The following is a 14,495-nucleotide window of genomic DNA, read 5'->3' on the forward strand; positions in this document are numbered from 1 at the left end:
TTCCAGCTGCTGCGGGCGGACAAGACGAGAGACAGCGGTGAGAGGAAAGGAGGGGGGCTGGCGGTGTTTGTTAAAGACGGTTGAGGTATCTCTGGGCACATCGCTGTGAAAGAACAACTCTGCAACACAGACATTGCCGTTAGCATTAGCGTTAGCCGTTAGCATCCGTGGAGGTAGCCTGTGACTCTGTGGTCCGCAGACTGCAAACGCAATCTCCGAGAGCTCTTCTTCTAATATCAGGGGACTTTAATCATGTCTCGCTGGACTCCACACTGCCCACCTTCACCCAGTATGTGACCTGCCCCACGTAGGCAATAAAACATTGTACTTAATGTATGCCAATGAAAAAGTGGCATACAGTTCATCACCTCCCCCTGCCCAGGGAAGATCCGATCGTAACCGAGTGCGTCTTGTCCCTGTGTGTGCAGCCCTTACTGTGCAGGGAGCCACTAATCACCCACGCAGTGCAGAGATGGTCCGCGGAGGGCATATAAATAAATAATAAAAGCAAGTAAATGACAGTATGCTGTTTCTGAAACAAACGGAGACCTTAACTTTTATCAAAATACCGTTTTACTCAGTTTAAAGTAATACCACTGTATAATAGCCTTCAAATTTAATAATGTTAACAGTATCTCAGGAATATTTTTGCCCTTTCAACATGCATTAAAAAAATAGATATACAGTTTTGAATCAGACCTGTATGTACGTTTTCTCAAAAGTGATGTAAATAATCTCAAGAACCTGAAATAATAGTTTCCCATGTAAACTGGAGATGTCCTTGTCAATGTCATCAGAGTACTCTGGATGTCTTACACGAATTTGAAACATAAAACCAGAGTGGCACATGACAGTGTTGCACATAACATAACTAGTTTATATGACATGAAGTTATAAAAAAAAAAGAATCCATGTAACATGGTAATGACATCTTTCTGATAACTGTCGGCTGCAGTGTGCATTATCTTGACAAAAGTATAAGATACTGAACCCACTGATATCATGTGGTGGAGGAGCACAAATACCTGGACACCCACATATATACATTTGCTGAACTGGAAGATCAAAACAGAAGCTGTACACAAGCAGTGTATGGGCAGGCTATTTTTTGTGAGCAAGCTTGTGCAGTGCACTTTGATGTGTTCTTCTTGGATCAGGAGAGCAAGCTCTGTGATTGGCTGCACTTCGGAAGCTGTGGTGGAGAGGAAGTGAGTGAACAAACTGCCATGCATCATGGATATTCCTCTCAATCCACCTCACCAGGTACTTCTCTAAAAGTGTGACTCAGGTCTGTTGCCCCAAAGGATACAGGAAATGCACTGATTTCCATGACAGAATTCACAACAACACAGACACAGGTCGGTTCTTTGAAACGGGCGTTTATTACTTGGGCCTTCTCTCCTCGGCTTCACCATCACCAGTACGCCGATACACCATGAGAACTGGTCACAAGCGAACAGTACAAATCAATTAGCAACTTTAGAGTACACATATTAAGTCCAAACACAAATAACAACATTTCTCAAATGACAAATACCTCGTTGGCTGCTTGTCCTGAAAAGAGGTCCTTATGTCCTTGTGTTGCTTTTTCTTTTAGTAAACTTTTAACTTAAAATCGCTTCATGAGAGACATCTGCTCCCTCGCAGTCCATGCAAAGTCTCGTGTACTCTCGTTAAGGGTATTCTCACGAGACACTAGCTCTTACACTTTACACATGTACATTTCAAATAAAGACATTTCAACACAAACTATATATATTCATGATATTATGTAACTTATTATAAATCAGTCATCTACATCATGAAATCCACACAGAACATTTTAACAGCATTTACACCACTACTCAATGGTACATAGTAAACACGTATCATAACTTTTCACATTGTATGTATCCAGTCACCTAGTTATTTTGAAGTCTTTCCACTTGCTGCTATTATGTTTCAGTCATTAATTGAACTGTCTCAGTGATATGTGGAGTCCAGAAAGTATATTAAGCCAGTGATGAGCTCAATACCATGACTCCCTCTGGTGCCACTTAGTGGATTAAACAGTTCTACCACTTGCTCCATCACCATTCCGTCCAGAGTAAATTCAATGTCTGGCACAGTAATCCTCTCAGGCCAGTCGACCAGCAATCCCAGCTCATCTGTACCATGAGCAGCAGCACCACCACCAGAATCTGCACCTGAGCCCTGAGCAGCAGTCGTCTCACTCTCAGTGGCTGTCACACCACCATCAGCTGTCCCACCAATAGTCCCATCAGCAGCAGCTGCTCTGGTCTGAAAGATGTCCTGCATGGCAGTTGAGAATCGGCCCTGTTGCTGGAGGCTGCCTCGGACAAAAATCTGTAATGGGCTCAAGTGTCTCTCTGTCCGCAAGCCATGATTGTTCCACTGTTGAGTGAAGTCTTTCAAATCTCTGTTGATCCTTGGGAGATAGATGTAATGGAGAGCCCAAAGGTGCATTTCATTGTCAATGTCAATGATGCCTTCCTCCTCCAGGTGGTGAAATAAATCACAGTACACATTGGTCATTCCTCGCCACAGATCACCCCAGAGCCTCTCAATTCTCTGATTATGGGTACTCCTTCCTCTTAGGGCACTTCCACGATCAAAGCCTCTGAAAATGTTCATCATCAGGCAGACAGCATTGTTTTCCCCTCCTCTGTCTGTCCGGACCCTCGAGGGTACACCATAGGATACCACGGCTCTGATGAAACTTGATAAAACAGTACTGCTTGTTTGAGGCATGAAGGAAGACCACAAGACGACTGTATCCATCAATAGCCCCATGAATGACTATCCTCCACCTAAAACCGTGGTCCATAAGAAGAAAAATCTTATTTCTGCTTTGTTATTGAAACAATGGAAACACACACTCTTAATTGATTTACATGGCACTATTGCATGTCAAGTTTGTCTGTACGTTGCTTGCGATGTCTGTGTTCTCTCATTTTCCCCTTTAAACATAACCAGTTGTGTTAGAGGACTGCCCATCCCAGGGCCTGGCTCTATTGGATGTGTCTTACTGTTCAACAGTTATATTTGATGTAATGCTGAATTTCACTTTGGTCAAAATAGGTGTTCAACAAATCAGTGTGCTTGGTTACCTTATCAGCTTGTGATTTCCATCAATGTGCCACAATGAGTTTGGACCTGCAACCTGATATGTTCTTCGTTCTGGTCTCCGCAAAACTGCTCTTATGGCAGCTGCTCCAGGATTTATCCGTAGCATGCTTGCTCGAACCCTCCTTCGCTGTACACGTAGTCCACGTACTCGCAGGGAGGCTCTGACAGCCTCAGGACCAATTTGTTCATTGCCAGCGACAATGTCCTGCACATGTTCATCCAGCGCACTGTCAGTCAGTTCCGCATACATTGATGCACGGGTGAAATGATACTGTCTGAAATCAGACAAAAAGAACACGAGTATTTTATCACTGCCATAACAACACACATCATTACTTGACTAGTTAGTGCACATTCAAATATACTAATTTTTACAATTTCACAATACCATTTAATTTGAATAAACAGTGGGTGTGTGTCACAAAAGAACTGAAAGTCACACTGGTTTCAAAAGTCACTGACCGCAGACGTCTTCGAATTGTACGAAGTGAAACATTCAAAATATCAGCCATCTGAGGTGCAGTGAATCCACATGACTTCAGGAATGAAAGCTGTTCCCGAGTGATAAGGTAAAGGGATCTGCCTCTACCTCTGTTGAAAACCACTGGTGCCTGGTATCCAAAAGAGCCTGAAAATATATAAGCGTTTGGTGTATTTGGAAAATAGGTTAAGACAGAGTCATAATTTATTTCACACTTTTGATCAGTCAAGGAATCGACACAATATGTGCTTACCTTGTTGGCCATGCTGAGTAGACAGTTCGACCTCCTGAATCAATTCAGCCAAGTCACGCAGAAGTTGATCTGCTGCAGTTACACTGATCAGTCTTCCTCTTGCCCACCGAAGGCTTCTCTGCATTGTCTCCAACCTCAAAGACATCAAAAAATTACTTCTTAATTCATGTTATATTTTCAGGCCATATTCCCCTTAAACATTTTATGCAAGTTAAAATGTTAAATGTTTTCCATCATGCTTTCATCATACCTCCTTAACGCTAACTGTAGCACATCTGGCCCAACATCGTCCATCAGCAGCCGCCGTGTACAGTCATTATGAATGTTCTTGCACCTTGAGATGAAAATCCTCCAGGCCATACTTTGTACTGTGATTCTACAAAGACAAAAATTTAAATTATTGCTTTCAACAGGTTTATATATTTAAATAAATCAAAAAATTTCATGTTAGTCTTCTGAAAATTGTGACTGAGCACTTTTGGAAACACTCTGTCATCACTAAGTATTGGGACTGTGAACAGTTACAGAATGCATCTGAAATAAATGTCACATTCTAACAGGTTATAGTTCTGTTAATAGAGCTTTTGAATCTACGTTTCATACATATTCCTATCTTTAATAGCAGTATGTCAACGATGTCAACCAATATTTTCATATTTCAAACACACACCCAAGTTAAAAATTTGAATCTCCGCATCTTCTACTCAGCATATCTGAAAAATCTTTTTTGATAATGTTCCAATTCCATTGTCAAATGTTCCCATCCATGTTATTCATCTTTGTTTATTTTAAATGCTGTCATTAGTTTTTTTTTTTCCAACTAATTACCAAAATGAACATGGTCTACATTGTTTTGCTCACTTAAATAAAACTACATTTTTGTATTGTACCCTGGGTTCATGAAGACCATGCTGTCTTTTAACTTTATTATTTATTTTCTGCATATACTGACTGTTCTTTATTCATTTCTTTACTTTCTCCTCTCTTCTTCTTCTTCAGTCAAGTTTAACGGCAGCTTGCATCCACTTTCTCCTCTCAATAGACTACTTGCACTAGGGCATGTGACGTATTTCCGTTTCCAAATAGTACCGCTTGTGCGTTTCCGGTACGTTTGCTTATCTATCGGTAGCTATGCTAATGTCGCTTCAGAATGAGTATAAAAAGGAAAGTATTTAAAACAGAACATTTTCAAAAACAGGAGAAGAAATACTCCGAGCATTGCTGTGTCCCACTTTGTTCAGCTTCAGCCAAATTTAACGGCATACTAAGTTTTCATGCCTTTCCGACCCATTCCGACTTGAGAAGACAATGGCTGGTAAATATACGCCGGGATCATTTCACGATTACCTCTCACACCAGGGTCTGCTGCAGACACTTTGCCAGTGATCAACTTATAGAGCCAACAACCCTCGATGGTCGAAGGCGGCTTATTAAAGGTGCTGTACCAACACTTTTTGAGTGGAATGGCTATAAAGTTGAACCACCGCGGCGTAGTGTTTGGGAGAGAACGGAGCGACGCCCTGAACTAGTTCCTCCTGACGATCAAGAAGAGCACAGTCTTACAAGAGATCATGACTACTGCTCAGTCCCTGAGCCGTCTGCATTGGACATATCTGCATCAGCTGCAGAAGACCTGTCCGAAGACGTGGAGACTCTGAGGAAGGAAATACAGGAGTTACGTGTCCAGCGAGAATTTGGGTTACAGCGTTTTGCTGGCTCCGACACTGACATCCGATTCTATACCAGGTACACCTAAGTTCTATTCAAGCTAACTGTTTAAAATATACCAAGGTCACCATCAGTTAAATTTAGAAAGTTTTTCCAGTCTTAATGAAAACAAAATAGAAATGTACTTTTTCTCTGCTGATTGTATGTTTTATGTAGATGCTTTAGTATTTAAACAATATCCTAATGCTACAGGTAAAATACAACACCAAATACTCTTAATCAGACTATATTATACAGCATACCATTAGCATATTTGTCACAGTTCACATTATTTTTATGTCAGTGTGTAATGTTAATAATGATTGACACGATGTATGTCTCTCTCGTGAATAGATTTCCAAGCTATGATCATTTGATGGCATTCTGGGTTTTGATTGAGCCTTGCATCTATAAAATGATCCGGGTTTCAAGAGCCAAGTCAGCTGCCAATCGGAACGAAGAAGTGTTGACACCTGCACGCACATCAACAGTAGGTTATGGGTTTGTTGGTAGTTAGAACTAGAGGTGTAATGTTATTGTATTTATGTACAATAACATTACATTATGTACAGTAGCATACATACACAGGTGTATGTATGCTAGACTCAGTATCCTTTACATACATACACCTGTGCACTACAGCACCTCATTGTTTACCCCATGGTACAGTATGGTATGCCTAACCATTACAAAACATTTAGCCAAGAAAAGAATAATTTTACTAGTTCATAGCTTAAGGAGTAACATTTTCCCTTTTGTTTTCACCTTCCAGAGGCAGCTGCTACAGCCAATTGATGAGTTTTTTCTTTTCCTGGTTTTCCTGTCAGTTGGTTTGAAGGAGAGGGACCTGGCACACCGATTTAACATACACCAGTCCACAGTGAGCCGCATTATTGCAACATGGACAAATTTTCTTGCCACTGCACTGGGGTCTCAGTGCATCTGGCTTACACGTGAAGAAGTGCAAGCTTACCTCCCTGAGGAATTCAAAGATTTCTCAGACACCCAGATGATCCTTGACTGTACAGAGCTGAGGTGTCAGACACCATCCTCACCACTTCTCCAAAGTGAAATGTACTCTTCGTACAAATCCCACTGTACGATGAAAGCCCTGGTTGGCATAGCTCCACATGGTCCAGTGACATTCATCTCTAATCTGTATGCTGGTTCGGTTAGTGACAAGGAACTATTCAAACAATCAGGCATTGCTGAGAAGTTGACTGAAGACATGGCAGTGATGGTAGATAAGGGCTTCCTAATCACTGATTGTTGTAAATGCAAAGTGTACTGCCCACCTTTTCTATCTAAGCAGAAGCAGATGCCAGCATACCAGGTTAAGGAGACGCAGGCCATAGCCAGACTCAGGGTACATGTGGAGCGAGTCATTAGGAGGATCAAACAGAACAAACTTTTTGATAGCATCATTACCATGTCACATGTTTATAATATCAACCAACTGTTTGCAGTGGCATGTATGCTGTCAAATTACCAGAACACAGCATTAGTTAAAAAATGGGTTAAGTGAGACAAGATGGATTTTTCCCAAGACACCAGTGCCAGTAACTTATGGAAAATGACCTGCAGCTGAGGCCACTACAGTTGAATTTCTTCCTTCTCAGCTGACAATACTTGATTACAGAACTGGTACTTGAGTGCCGATAGTTGAGTTTCAGTTATTGATAATTCAAATTCATTGCAAATGTTTAATGTTAATAATACTGTTTAATTATACTACTATTATTACTATTCAGATTCAACAAAACTATTTATCAAAATTATAAAGTAAATCACTAAATCGTTTTAAAACCATAAGTGACATTGAGCTTTTGGAACATCAAAAATACCATTTGTCATTTTCTACAGTTCAGTTATTGTCTAAATGTATATCAGTATGCTAGGCATGGAGTTTTAAATACTTACCATGTAAATAAGTTCTGCACAAATTCAACGTTTTAATGTGTGTTTTTAAAAATTTAATTGATGCCATTGCTTAAATAACTGTTTATTGATGTCACATAAAAGTAACATGTAACAACAAAAGAATTCATGAAATATATTGAAAATAAAACATCAGTTATTTTGTTCCAGCCAGCCTGAAGGATCTGTTTTTCTTTTTGCTGTTTTCACTGTTCATTTTTTCAAACACAGGTATCTTGGCATATATATGTAAAAAAAGAAATAGTCTGCCTTTTCTCTGATTGCATTGTGCACATCTGTATCCATGTATATTCTTTGCACTAGGTAGTCCTCTTGTGCCCACACAACAAAGTCACACCACTGCATCCCACTGATGAGCAGTTGTCCTTGCACTTGCCAGTAATATGCGTGGCTCTTTTTTAGTTTAGGGGTACCACATTCCATATGCACATATTTGCAGTCAATAAAGTTTTGTACATTGGGACATTTGAATTCGACGAAGCCAAACTGGGGGTATTCATTGGGGTCAAAAACAACACCATCAGGAGATGCAGCAAGCCAGGGGGCAATGGGGTGAATGACCAGACCACAGGGTGAGTAGTTAACATTCATTAGCCTACTATACTCTGCTGCTATTGCAGGCTCCATCTCAGTTCCTCTCCTCATGTCTGCTGTCTGCCTTGTTCCCTTCAATATACGCTCTGCTAGTGACTCGGCCGAGCTCTGGCCTCTGACGTGACACACCTCCCGAAACCTAGAGGCAGTCACTCTGGGCCTGCGGAGCTGATGCCACTCAGACGAAGAGCTTTGCTCACGTGTAGCTTCCTCTATTTTGTGAGCCATTTCCAGAGTTACAGACAAGCTTTTCAGATGCAGAAGCTCTTCTTCTGAGCACACAAACACACAATCTGATGGCAAGATGTCATACCCCTCCAGAGGCAAGTGCGGTGTTGGTGGTGCATCGCGGTGTAGTGTGATGTACCGGGTTGTCAAAACCGGCTGCTGATATGACAGAACACTGCCCTCCTGCACCAGCCCAAAGGCACTTTCCACAAGGGGCTTGTCAGGTCTCATGTTCATTGTGGTCACAAGTGGCCTGTCCTCAATATTAAATTTTGCATATGCCTCCGTTATTCTGAACAAGCAGGGATCTGGTAACGGACCCACCATGCCTCTGTAGAAGCCACTCCTAAAGAAAACATCAATGACAATAATGTAAGGAAGAAGGTTGTTATACTGAACAACAACTAAACTAAAAACTAAAAGGTGTAAAACAGTGGTGCATAAGTTAGAGACTGGGATGTATATGTACATGACTGAGTTAGCCGTCTTCAGAAAGTGTAATGTTGTATGTAAATTAATACCTATTCTGACACATGTATGTATGAAAAAAATAGCAACATACATTTGTAACACATGAAACCAAATTTTACAAATGTAATTACCGTACTCTAGTCTGGGCCATCCTATTTGGTACTGGCTTAGTGAAGATCATGGAGTTGATGGGTCCTGGCCTCACACCCTAACAGAAGACACATTTACTATGGATGGTGTTGCTGTTCATATGTAAACATGGACTAATTCAAAAACTTTAACCTCATTTAAATTACCACTGTCCGTGGCTTGTGCCATTGCTGTTCAGATTCCGTGCAGCTATGCACAGGGGGGACAACCGGCACTCTGAGTTGTGAGTAGTGTGCTGTTTGGAAGAGCAGTGCCACTGTGTGATTGCACATAACAGCGCCTGCCACACAGGAGCACTGGCTATGTGTCAGTATCACCGGCGATGAATCCAGAAGCTTAATCTAAGAAGAAAGAACGAAAATTAAAAATGTAACATCTTCATGGAAGAGCTGAACAGGAACATAGTTCAGTGTTATGGTTACGTACCCTCTTGAATGCTTAGTGTTTCCTTCTCTCCCTATTAAAACAACTTAACCATCCTTGATAACTGTAATAACTTAGATTGTGTATATTTGCAGTATTAACTTGTTGTTAAATGTTTCTGATCACCCAAACACACGTTGATTTAACTATCTGACTAGTCAAATTAGGAGTGATAAAGCAGGGAGACAAGGAAAACATTCAAGTTGATGGGCCTTTAGGAATGAACTTAACTAATGCTTAAATGAACTGAACCCCACTGAACGGGGATTAACAACTTTACACAGCTTCCTGCCTACACTTAGTCTGTGTGGTGCCTCACTCTTCCTCATCGACCTGTAGCACAGGGCTCTCACACCGACCTCCCCTGACAACCTGTCTTTATTGGACACTGAATAAAGATACAAGTACCATTAGCATTATTTCTGTATTACTCATTTCAGCGTGTCTTAAACATATATATTTTACACTTAGCAAGAGTAGCATTAGGTAGTTAACTACCTCCATAGTTAGCCAACTACCTAACGCTAATATAACAGTGTCTAACAACAAAAGTGACATTAGTTAAGAAAACCTCAACTATAGTTTAGGACGACATAAAACACCGTTTAAGAAAACATGTAATGTAGAGAACTGACATCAAATGAAGGACATAGCGGAGTAACGTAGTGTTTGCATTTGACGTTAGCTAGCGTTTCTTTGTCGGTTAATTTACGTTTTCTTACCTTCGTAGTTGTGTATATAAGATGCAGCATATAACTTAAATCCTTTATCTAATTTGCTGGCGGGGGTAGTCGTCACTCTGCAAATCCGATGAACATCGGTGATGTTCAATTTTGGGAGCTCTTGTAGGCATCGAGTGTAGAACGTCGCCATGGTTTAACCGCACCGGAAGCACTGGAGCAGGACTACATAGAACGCGGAAGTGTTAGTGCAAGTAGTCCATTCCGCTGAGATTAATTCCCGCTCTACTGTACAAGACTTGTGAATGGTTACCTGGAGGGATGTACCACTGTGAGAGGGGTGATACGGAACAGTCCAGGTGATCGCTGCTTTAATTTACCGGTCAGATATACCTAAATTGCACGTCGACATAGCTAGTGAACTGTAACTAGACCATAAATCAGTGATAACAAAAGAACATTCAATCTACTTTCTCCGGTACTTTATAGAAAAAATCAACATCAATTCAATGTCGTCTTGCTATCTGGGATGGCAGTGCAGTACCGTGTAGCCTAATCCGGCTAATGTAACAAGTGATATAAAACCGTATTTTAAATAATATAAAGTGGCTAAACGGAGTACCATATTAAAGACCTTATTAACATGCCTCACCTAAAATGGCATGTTGGCAACATTCCTAACGGACAAAGGTTAGCATGACTTGTCTGTGAAGGTTCTCAGCATGACTTTTTTTTCCGCCTACTACAATACAAAGCTAACATATAACATGTGCTTAAAAGGACAAAGCAATGTTTTTGAATCATCGCTTCGCTTTTAGTTAGCAAAGTCGAACAATAATTGAGATTAACTAGGGTACTTACGGTGTTTTTTGTTGGCGCAGAGATTTCGCATGCATTCATCTGTATGTAGTTTGTCGCACATAGCTTGATTGAGACAACACAAATATGAGGTTGACTGTGATTGGTTAACACAAATTCTGATCACAGGTTGTGGTAAGGGGTGGATTAAAAAAAAACACAACCTTCAGTCTTGCTGATCCAATCACAAACAATGTACCTTCTCCCGCCGTACTTTGAATTTTAGGGATATCACTAAAGTGATAAATAATATGAAATAATACCAAATTCTCTAACTGGACACTTTTCATGGAGAGACCCACTTGGTATGTTTGTTTTATGCCATTACTGATGTTGCTTTTCTTGTTTCTAAACAGAAATTACACAAACAAAACGTGGCAGAGAAGGAAATTCCTTCTACGTCTCATCAGAGGTAAAGAAATGCGCCACTCTTTAATGCTACTGGAGATATTTATAGCAGTGGTTGAGTTGGAGCTCTTTTATTTCCCTTTTATTGGCATTTTTCTTCCACCTTGTGTATTTACATCTTTTTTACTCCTTCTAGTCTTGTCTATTATTTATATGGATGCAGAGATTAGCGTTTGAAAATGTAGAGTGTAAATGTATATTATGTATAAAATGTATAAAATACATGATTTTGTTCATGTTGGTATTCCATTACAGTTATTCACTTTTATTAGCAATCTGTATTAGCAAAATGTACTCCTTCTTATAAATTTCCACAACATTTACACTTTTGTCCTCATCAGCATCCCGGATGCTTCTGTTGCTGCCACACCAGCTAACCCTGAAAATGGCCAAAAGAAGAGAAAATGGAGACACATCTTCTGCTGTTCCTCGGTTTGCTTTTACACAAAACATATGAAATACACATTCTCTTTAAAATGTACTTTTTAATAAACTTATGTTTGTTCGTCCTCTGCAGCAAACTGACAGCGATGCAGAGGCAGAGAGCAACACTGTGAAGACTCTTTTTAAATCCGGGAAGGTATGTTTTATGGAAAGAGTCACTGTCATCAAGCATTTACTCATCACAGTTAAATGAGAGCAATTAAGAGCAATGAGGCACACAGCTATGTCCTATATATTTATATCAGGTAAGAAGCACCACGGAAACGATCCCAGCAGACCTGAGTTGGGACACTTGGATTATGGAGCTTCTGGACCAAGAGAGTGGATGGGAGCATGTGTTTAACAGGTAAGAGAAAGACGTCCTCCAAAATGTTTCAACTTCAAAGCTCATGCATCCATGCACATACACTGCTCAGCATCCTGACATCTTTCCTAATTTTGTGTTTGTGTTTTTACCTTTTTGGAGCAGTGTAGCATGCGGTGGAGAAATAATAGAAAGTCAAACTGGGACTATAGACTGCTTCGGGTGAGTACACGTGGTGCACAAAGACCAAAGCTCACTTTGTCAAAGTGGAGAAAATGAATTCTTTTACACTGATACTGTAAACGTTGTGCGTGTGTGTCAGGTTTCCAAACATCGGAAACACCTGCTACATGAACTCCTGCCTGCAGAGCCTCCTCAACATTGAGGAGTTCATAAGAGACATCAGGCGTCAGGAGGTTTTGTGGAGCACAGATCCAGAAGCTCAGCTCTTAAGGTGCGCTACGTCAACCTTCTACTTTCTTCAAAAACCTGAAGAACAAAGAGATCTAACAGCAGAAATGTCTGTTTACCCTTTCCTTTCTACAGAAGGCTCATTGATGTCAGGGACTGTCATGAGTCAACAGATTATGGCCTTAAAGATCACCACCTAAGAGCTTTTAAGAAGGCATTCAGCAGTCAAGCTCCTGAATACACCGGCAGTGCACAGAAAGTGCGTCAGCTATTTGGACATTTTGTTTTTTTGCTTTACCTTCTGATTTTGATGTACTGTTTTAAATCTCTCTGCTTTTCTTTCAGGACGCTCATGAATTCCTAACATTGTTCCTCAATGAGGTCAAAAGGCTCGCACCTCACCTGGAGAGGAACGCAGCTCTCCTGGGCCAAAGTTATACCTGCCCAGTAGAAGAGCATCACATTTTTAAAATGGAAAACATGAGGACATGCAAGAGGTAAGCCTGTCTTTCAGAAACGCAGAGCTGGTTGCAATATTTTCATATACCTCTTTTCCACCTACCTGATCTTTACTTTAACTACGTTACTCCTGAAATGTGTAGCTGTGGTCACCAATCATCACAGCACGAGGACTTCACCAGCTTGTCTCTTGACCTTGTTCCAGAGGGGTCTATTATAAACATGTTAGAGACATACTTGAAGGTAAGATCACAAATTCCAATAGAGTTGTAGTGTCAGCGATCTTAACACACCTTTTTTGTTAGTGTTTGTGCGTATGTGTGTGTGCATATGTTGAGATTTCTTTCTACCATAAAGCCTGTTTTCTCTGTGCTGTTGTTCAGGAACAAGAAATAGAATTTCGCTGTGATTGTGGAGGGACGGCCTCAGAACTGAAGTCGTCTTTTGATACACTGCCAAGGTGAGTAAGGTCACATCAGAAGTGATCGACTGACCAGGTTTCCAAACTGTGGCGCATCAAATATCAGAGTTTTTCGAGACAATACTTGAGCAGTCGTTTTCTCCCATCTTCTGTTTGTGTTTGACACTCATTCTTCTTATTTTCTACCTTGTTTGTGTTTTTTTTTTTTCTTTTCTGCCAGAGTCCTGATCTTGCATCTGAAGAGGTTTGGCTTTACACAAACCTACAACATTAAGAAGGTGGATGACCCCGTCAGGCTGCAGAGGGACTTGGTGGTGCCATCCAATCAGGTAAAAACAGACTGCAGAACGTCTCAGGCTACGTCCACACTAGCCCTGATAGATTTGAAAACTCCGTGTCCACACTAGTGTTTTCAGTCATTTTCAAATAGTTGTGCGTCTGCATTGAAACGGCCGAAAACGCTTACGTTCCAGTCCTGCGCATGCGCAAAAGTGAGTGAGGATTACAGAATTTGAAGAAAAGCTATCCGGAGCATGTACAAACTGATATTAATCTTTTTTAGGGCTGTCAAAGTTGAGAGCAATCAAAACAACCGCTGTATAATGCACTCGGCTATCTTTGTTTAATTGCTCACATGACTGCATCACATGGCTAAAATGCGTCATCGTTTTAGAAAGTCTGCGTTTTCGAGTGTCCACACTGCGACGGGACAACTCCGTTTTGAAATGTGTGCGTTTTCGAGAGCGTTTTCAAGATGCTGTGTTTTTCCTTGAGGAAAACGCCGTCTCAGTGTGGACGGGAGGTCAAAGCGGAGAGAAAACGATGTGTTTTCAAACGAAAACGCATTAGTGTGGACGTAGCCTCAGCAAATCAGCTTAATTATGGCTCTGATGTGAGACTTTGTGAAACTAACACTCTTTGGATTTGTTCCTTCTCAGGGTGGTGGCTGTTATAGTCTTGTCAGCATCATCAATCATTATGGAGGCACAGAGTCAGGTAAAACAACAGACTTGTTACAAACAGAAAATGAAAACTTTCTACTTTTCAGTGAAGGACTCACACACAAAAGCTTTTGATGTTCTAAGACGCACTAAGTCAAAATCACTGTTTGCTTGAATCAGCTGACTTCCAGAAGT

At 40.8% G+C, this 14,495-nt stretch overlaps 2 protein-coding genes and 1 long non-coding RNA gene across 3 annotated transcripts; 2 read left to right on the top strand and 1 right to left on the bottom strand.

Moving 5' to 3' along the window:
* Positions 1-2,984: 2,984 nt before the first annotated feature.
* LOC145429426 (uncharacterized) lies at positions 2,985-4,723 on the bottom strand. The gene is made up of 3 exons (XR_013909653.1): positions 3,864-4,723; positions 3,592-3,757; positions 2,985-3,404 (listed from the first exon to the last, which is right to left on the bottom strand). It is a non-coding gene; the product is annotated as an uncharacterized LOC145429426 (long non-coding RNA).
* Positions 4,724-4,938: 215 nt separating this feature from the next.
* LOC113011376 (uncharacterized) lies at positions 4,939-7,657 on the top strand. The gene is made up of 3 exons (XM_080302818.1): positions 4,939-5,609; positions 5,925-6,060; positions 6,343-7,657. Exons 1-3 carry the CDS (start codon positions 5,014-5,016, stop codon positions 7,093-7,095), a joined length of 1,485 nt encoding a protein of 494 aa, XP_080158944.1. The 5' UTR covers positions 4,939-5,013; the 3' UTR covers positions 7,096-7,657.
* A 4,374-nt stretch (positions 7,658-12,031) lies between these two features.
* Positions 12,032-14,102, top strand: LOC145429297 (ubiquitin carboxyl-terminal hydrolase 37-like). The gene is made up of 4 exons (XM_080302576.1): positions 12,032-12,522; positions 12,615-12,738; positions 12,825-12,976; positions 13,082-14,102. Exons 1-4 carry the CDS (start codon positions 12,419-12,421, stop codon positions 13,209-13,211), a joined length of 510 nt encoding a protein of 169 aa, XP_080158702.1. The 5' UTR covers positions 12,032-12,418; the 3' UTR covers positions 13,212-14,102.
* Positions 14,103-14,495: the final 393 nt, after the last annotated feature.

This window comes from Astatotilapia calliptera, chromosome 6, assembly GCF_964374335.1.
Source record: "Astatotilapia calliptera chromosome 6, fAstCal68.1, whole genome shotgun sequence".
NCBI classification, from domain to species: domain Eukaryota; kingdom Metazoa; phylum Chordata; class Actinopteri; order Cichliformes; family Cichlidae; genus Astatotilapia; species Astatotilapia calliptera.

Bases quoted from the DNA above. Each gene is read 5' to 3' on its own strand.
- LOC113011376 (XM_080302818.1), top strand. From the start codon at position 5,014: ATGAGTATAAAAAGGAAAGTATTTAAAACAGAACATTTTCAAAAACAG. The intron at 5,610-5,924 runs GTACACCTAAGT...TCTCGTGAATAG, and splicing joins GACATCCGATTCTATACCAG to ATTTCCAAGCTATGATCATT. The intron at 6,061-6,342 runs GTAGGTTATGGG...TTCACCTTCCAG, and splicing joins CACCTGCACGCACATCAACA to AGGCAGCTGCTACAGCCAAT.
- LOC145429297 (XM_080302576.1), top strand. From the start codon at position 12,419: ATGAACTCCTGCCTGCAGAGCCTCCTCAACATTGAGGAGTTCATAAGA. The intron at 12,523-12,614 runs GTGCGCTACGTC...TCCTTTCTACAG, and splicing joins CCAGAAGCTCAGCTCTTAAG to AAGGCTCATTGATGTCAGGG. The intron at 12,977-13,081 runs GTAAGCCTGTCT...TGAAATGTGTAG, and splicing joins AACATGAGGACATGCAAGAG to CTGTGGTCACCAATCATCAC.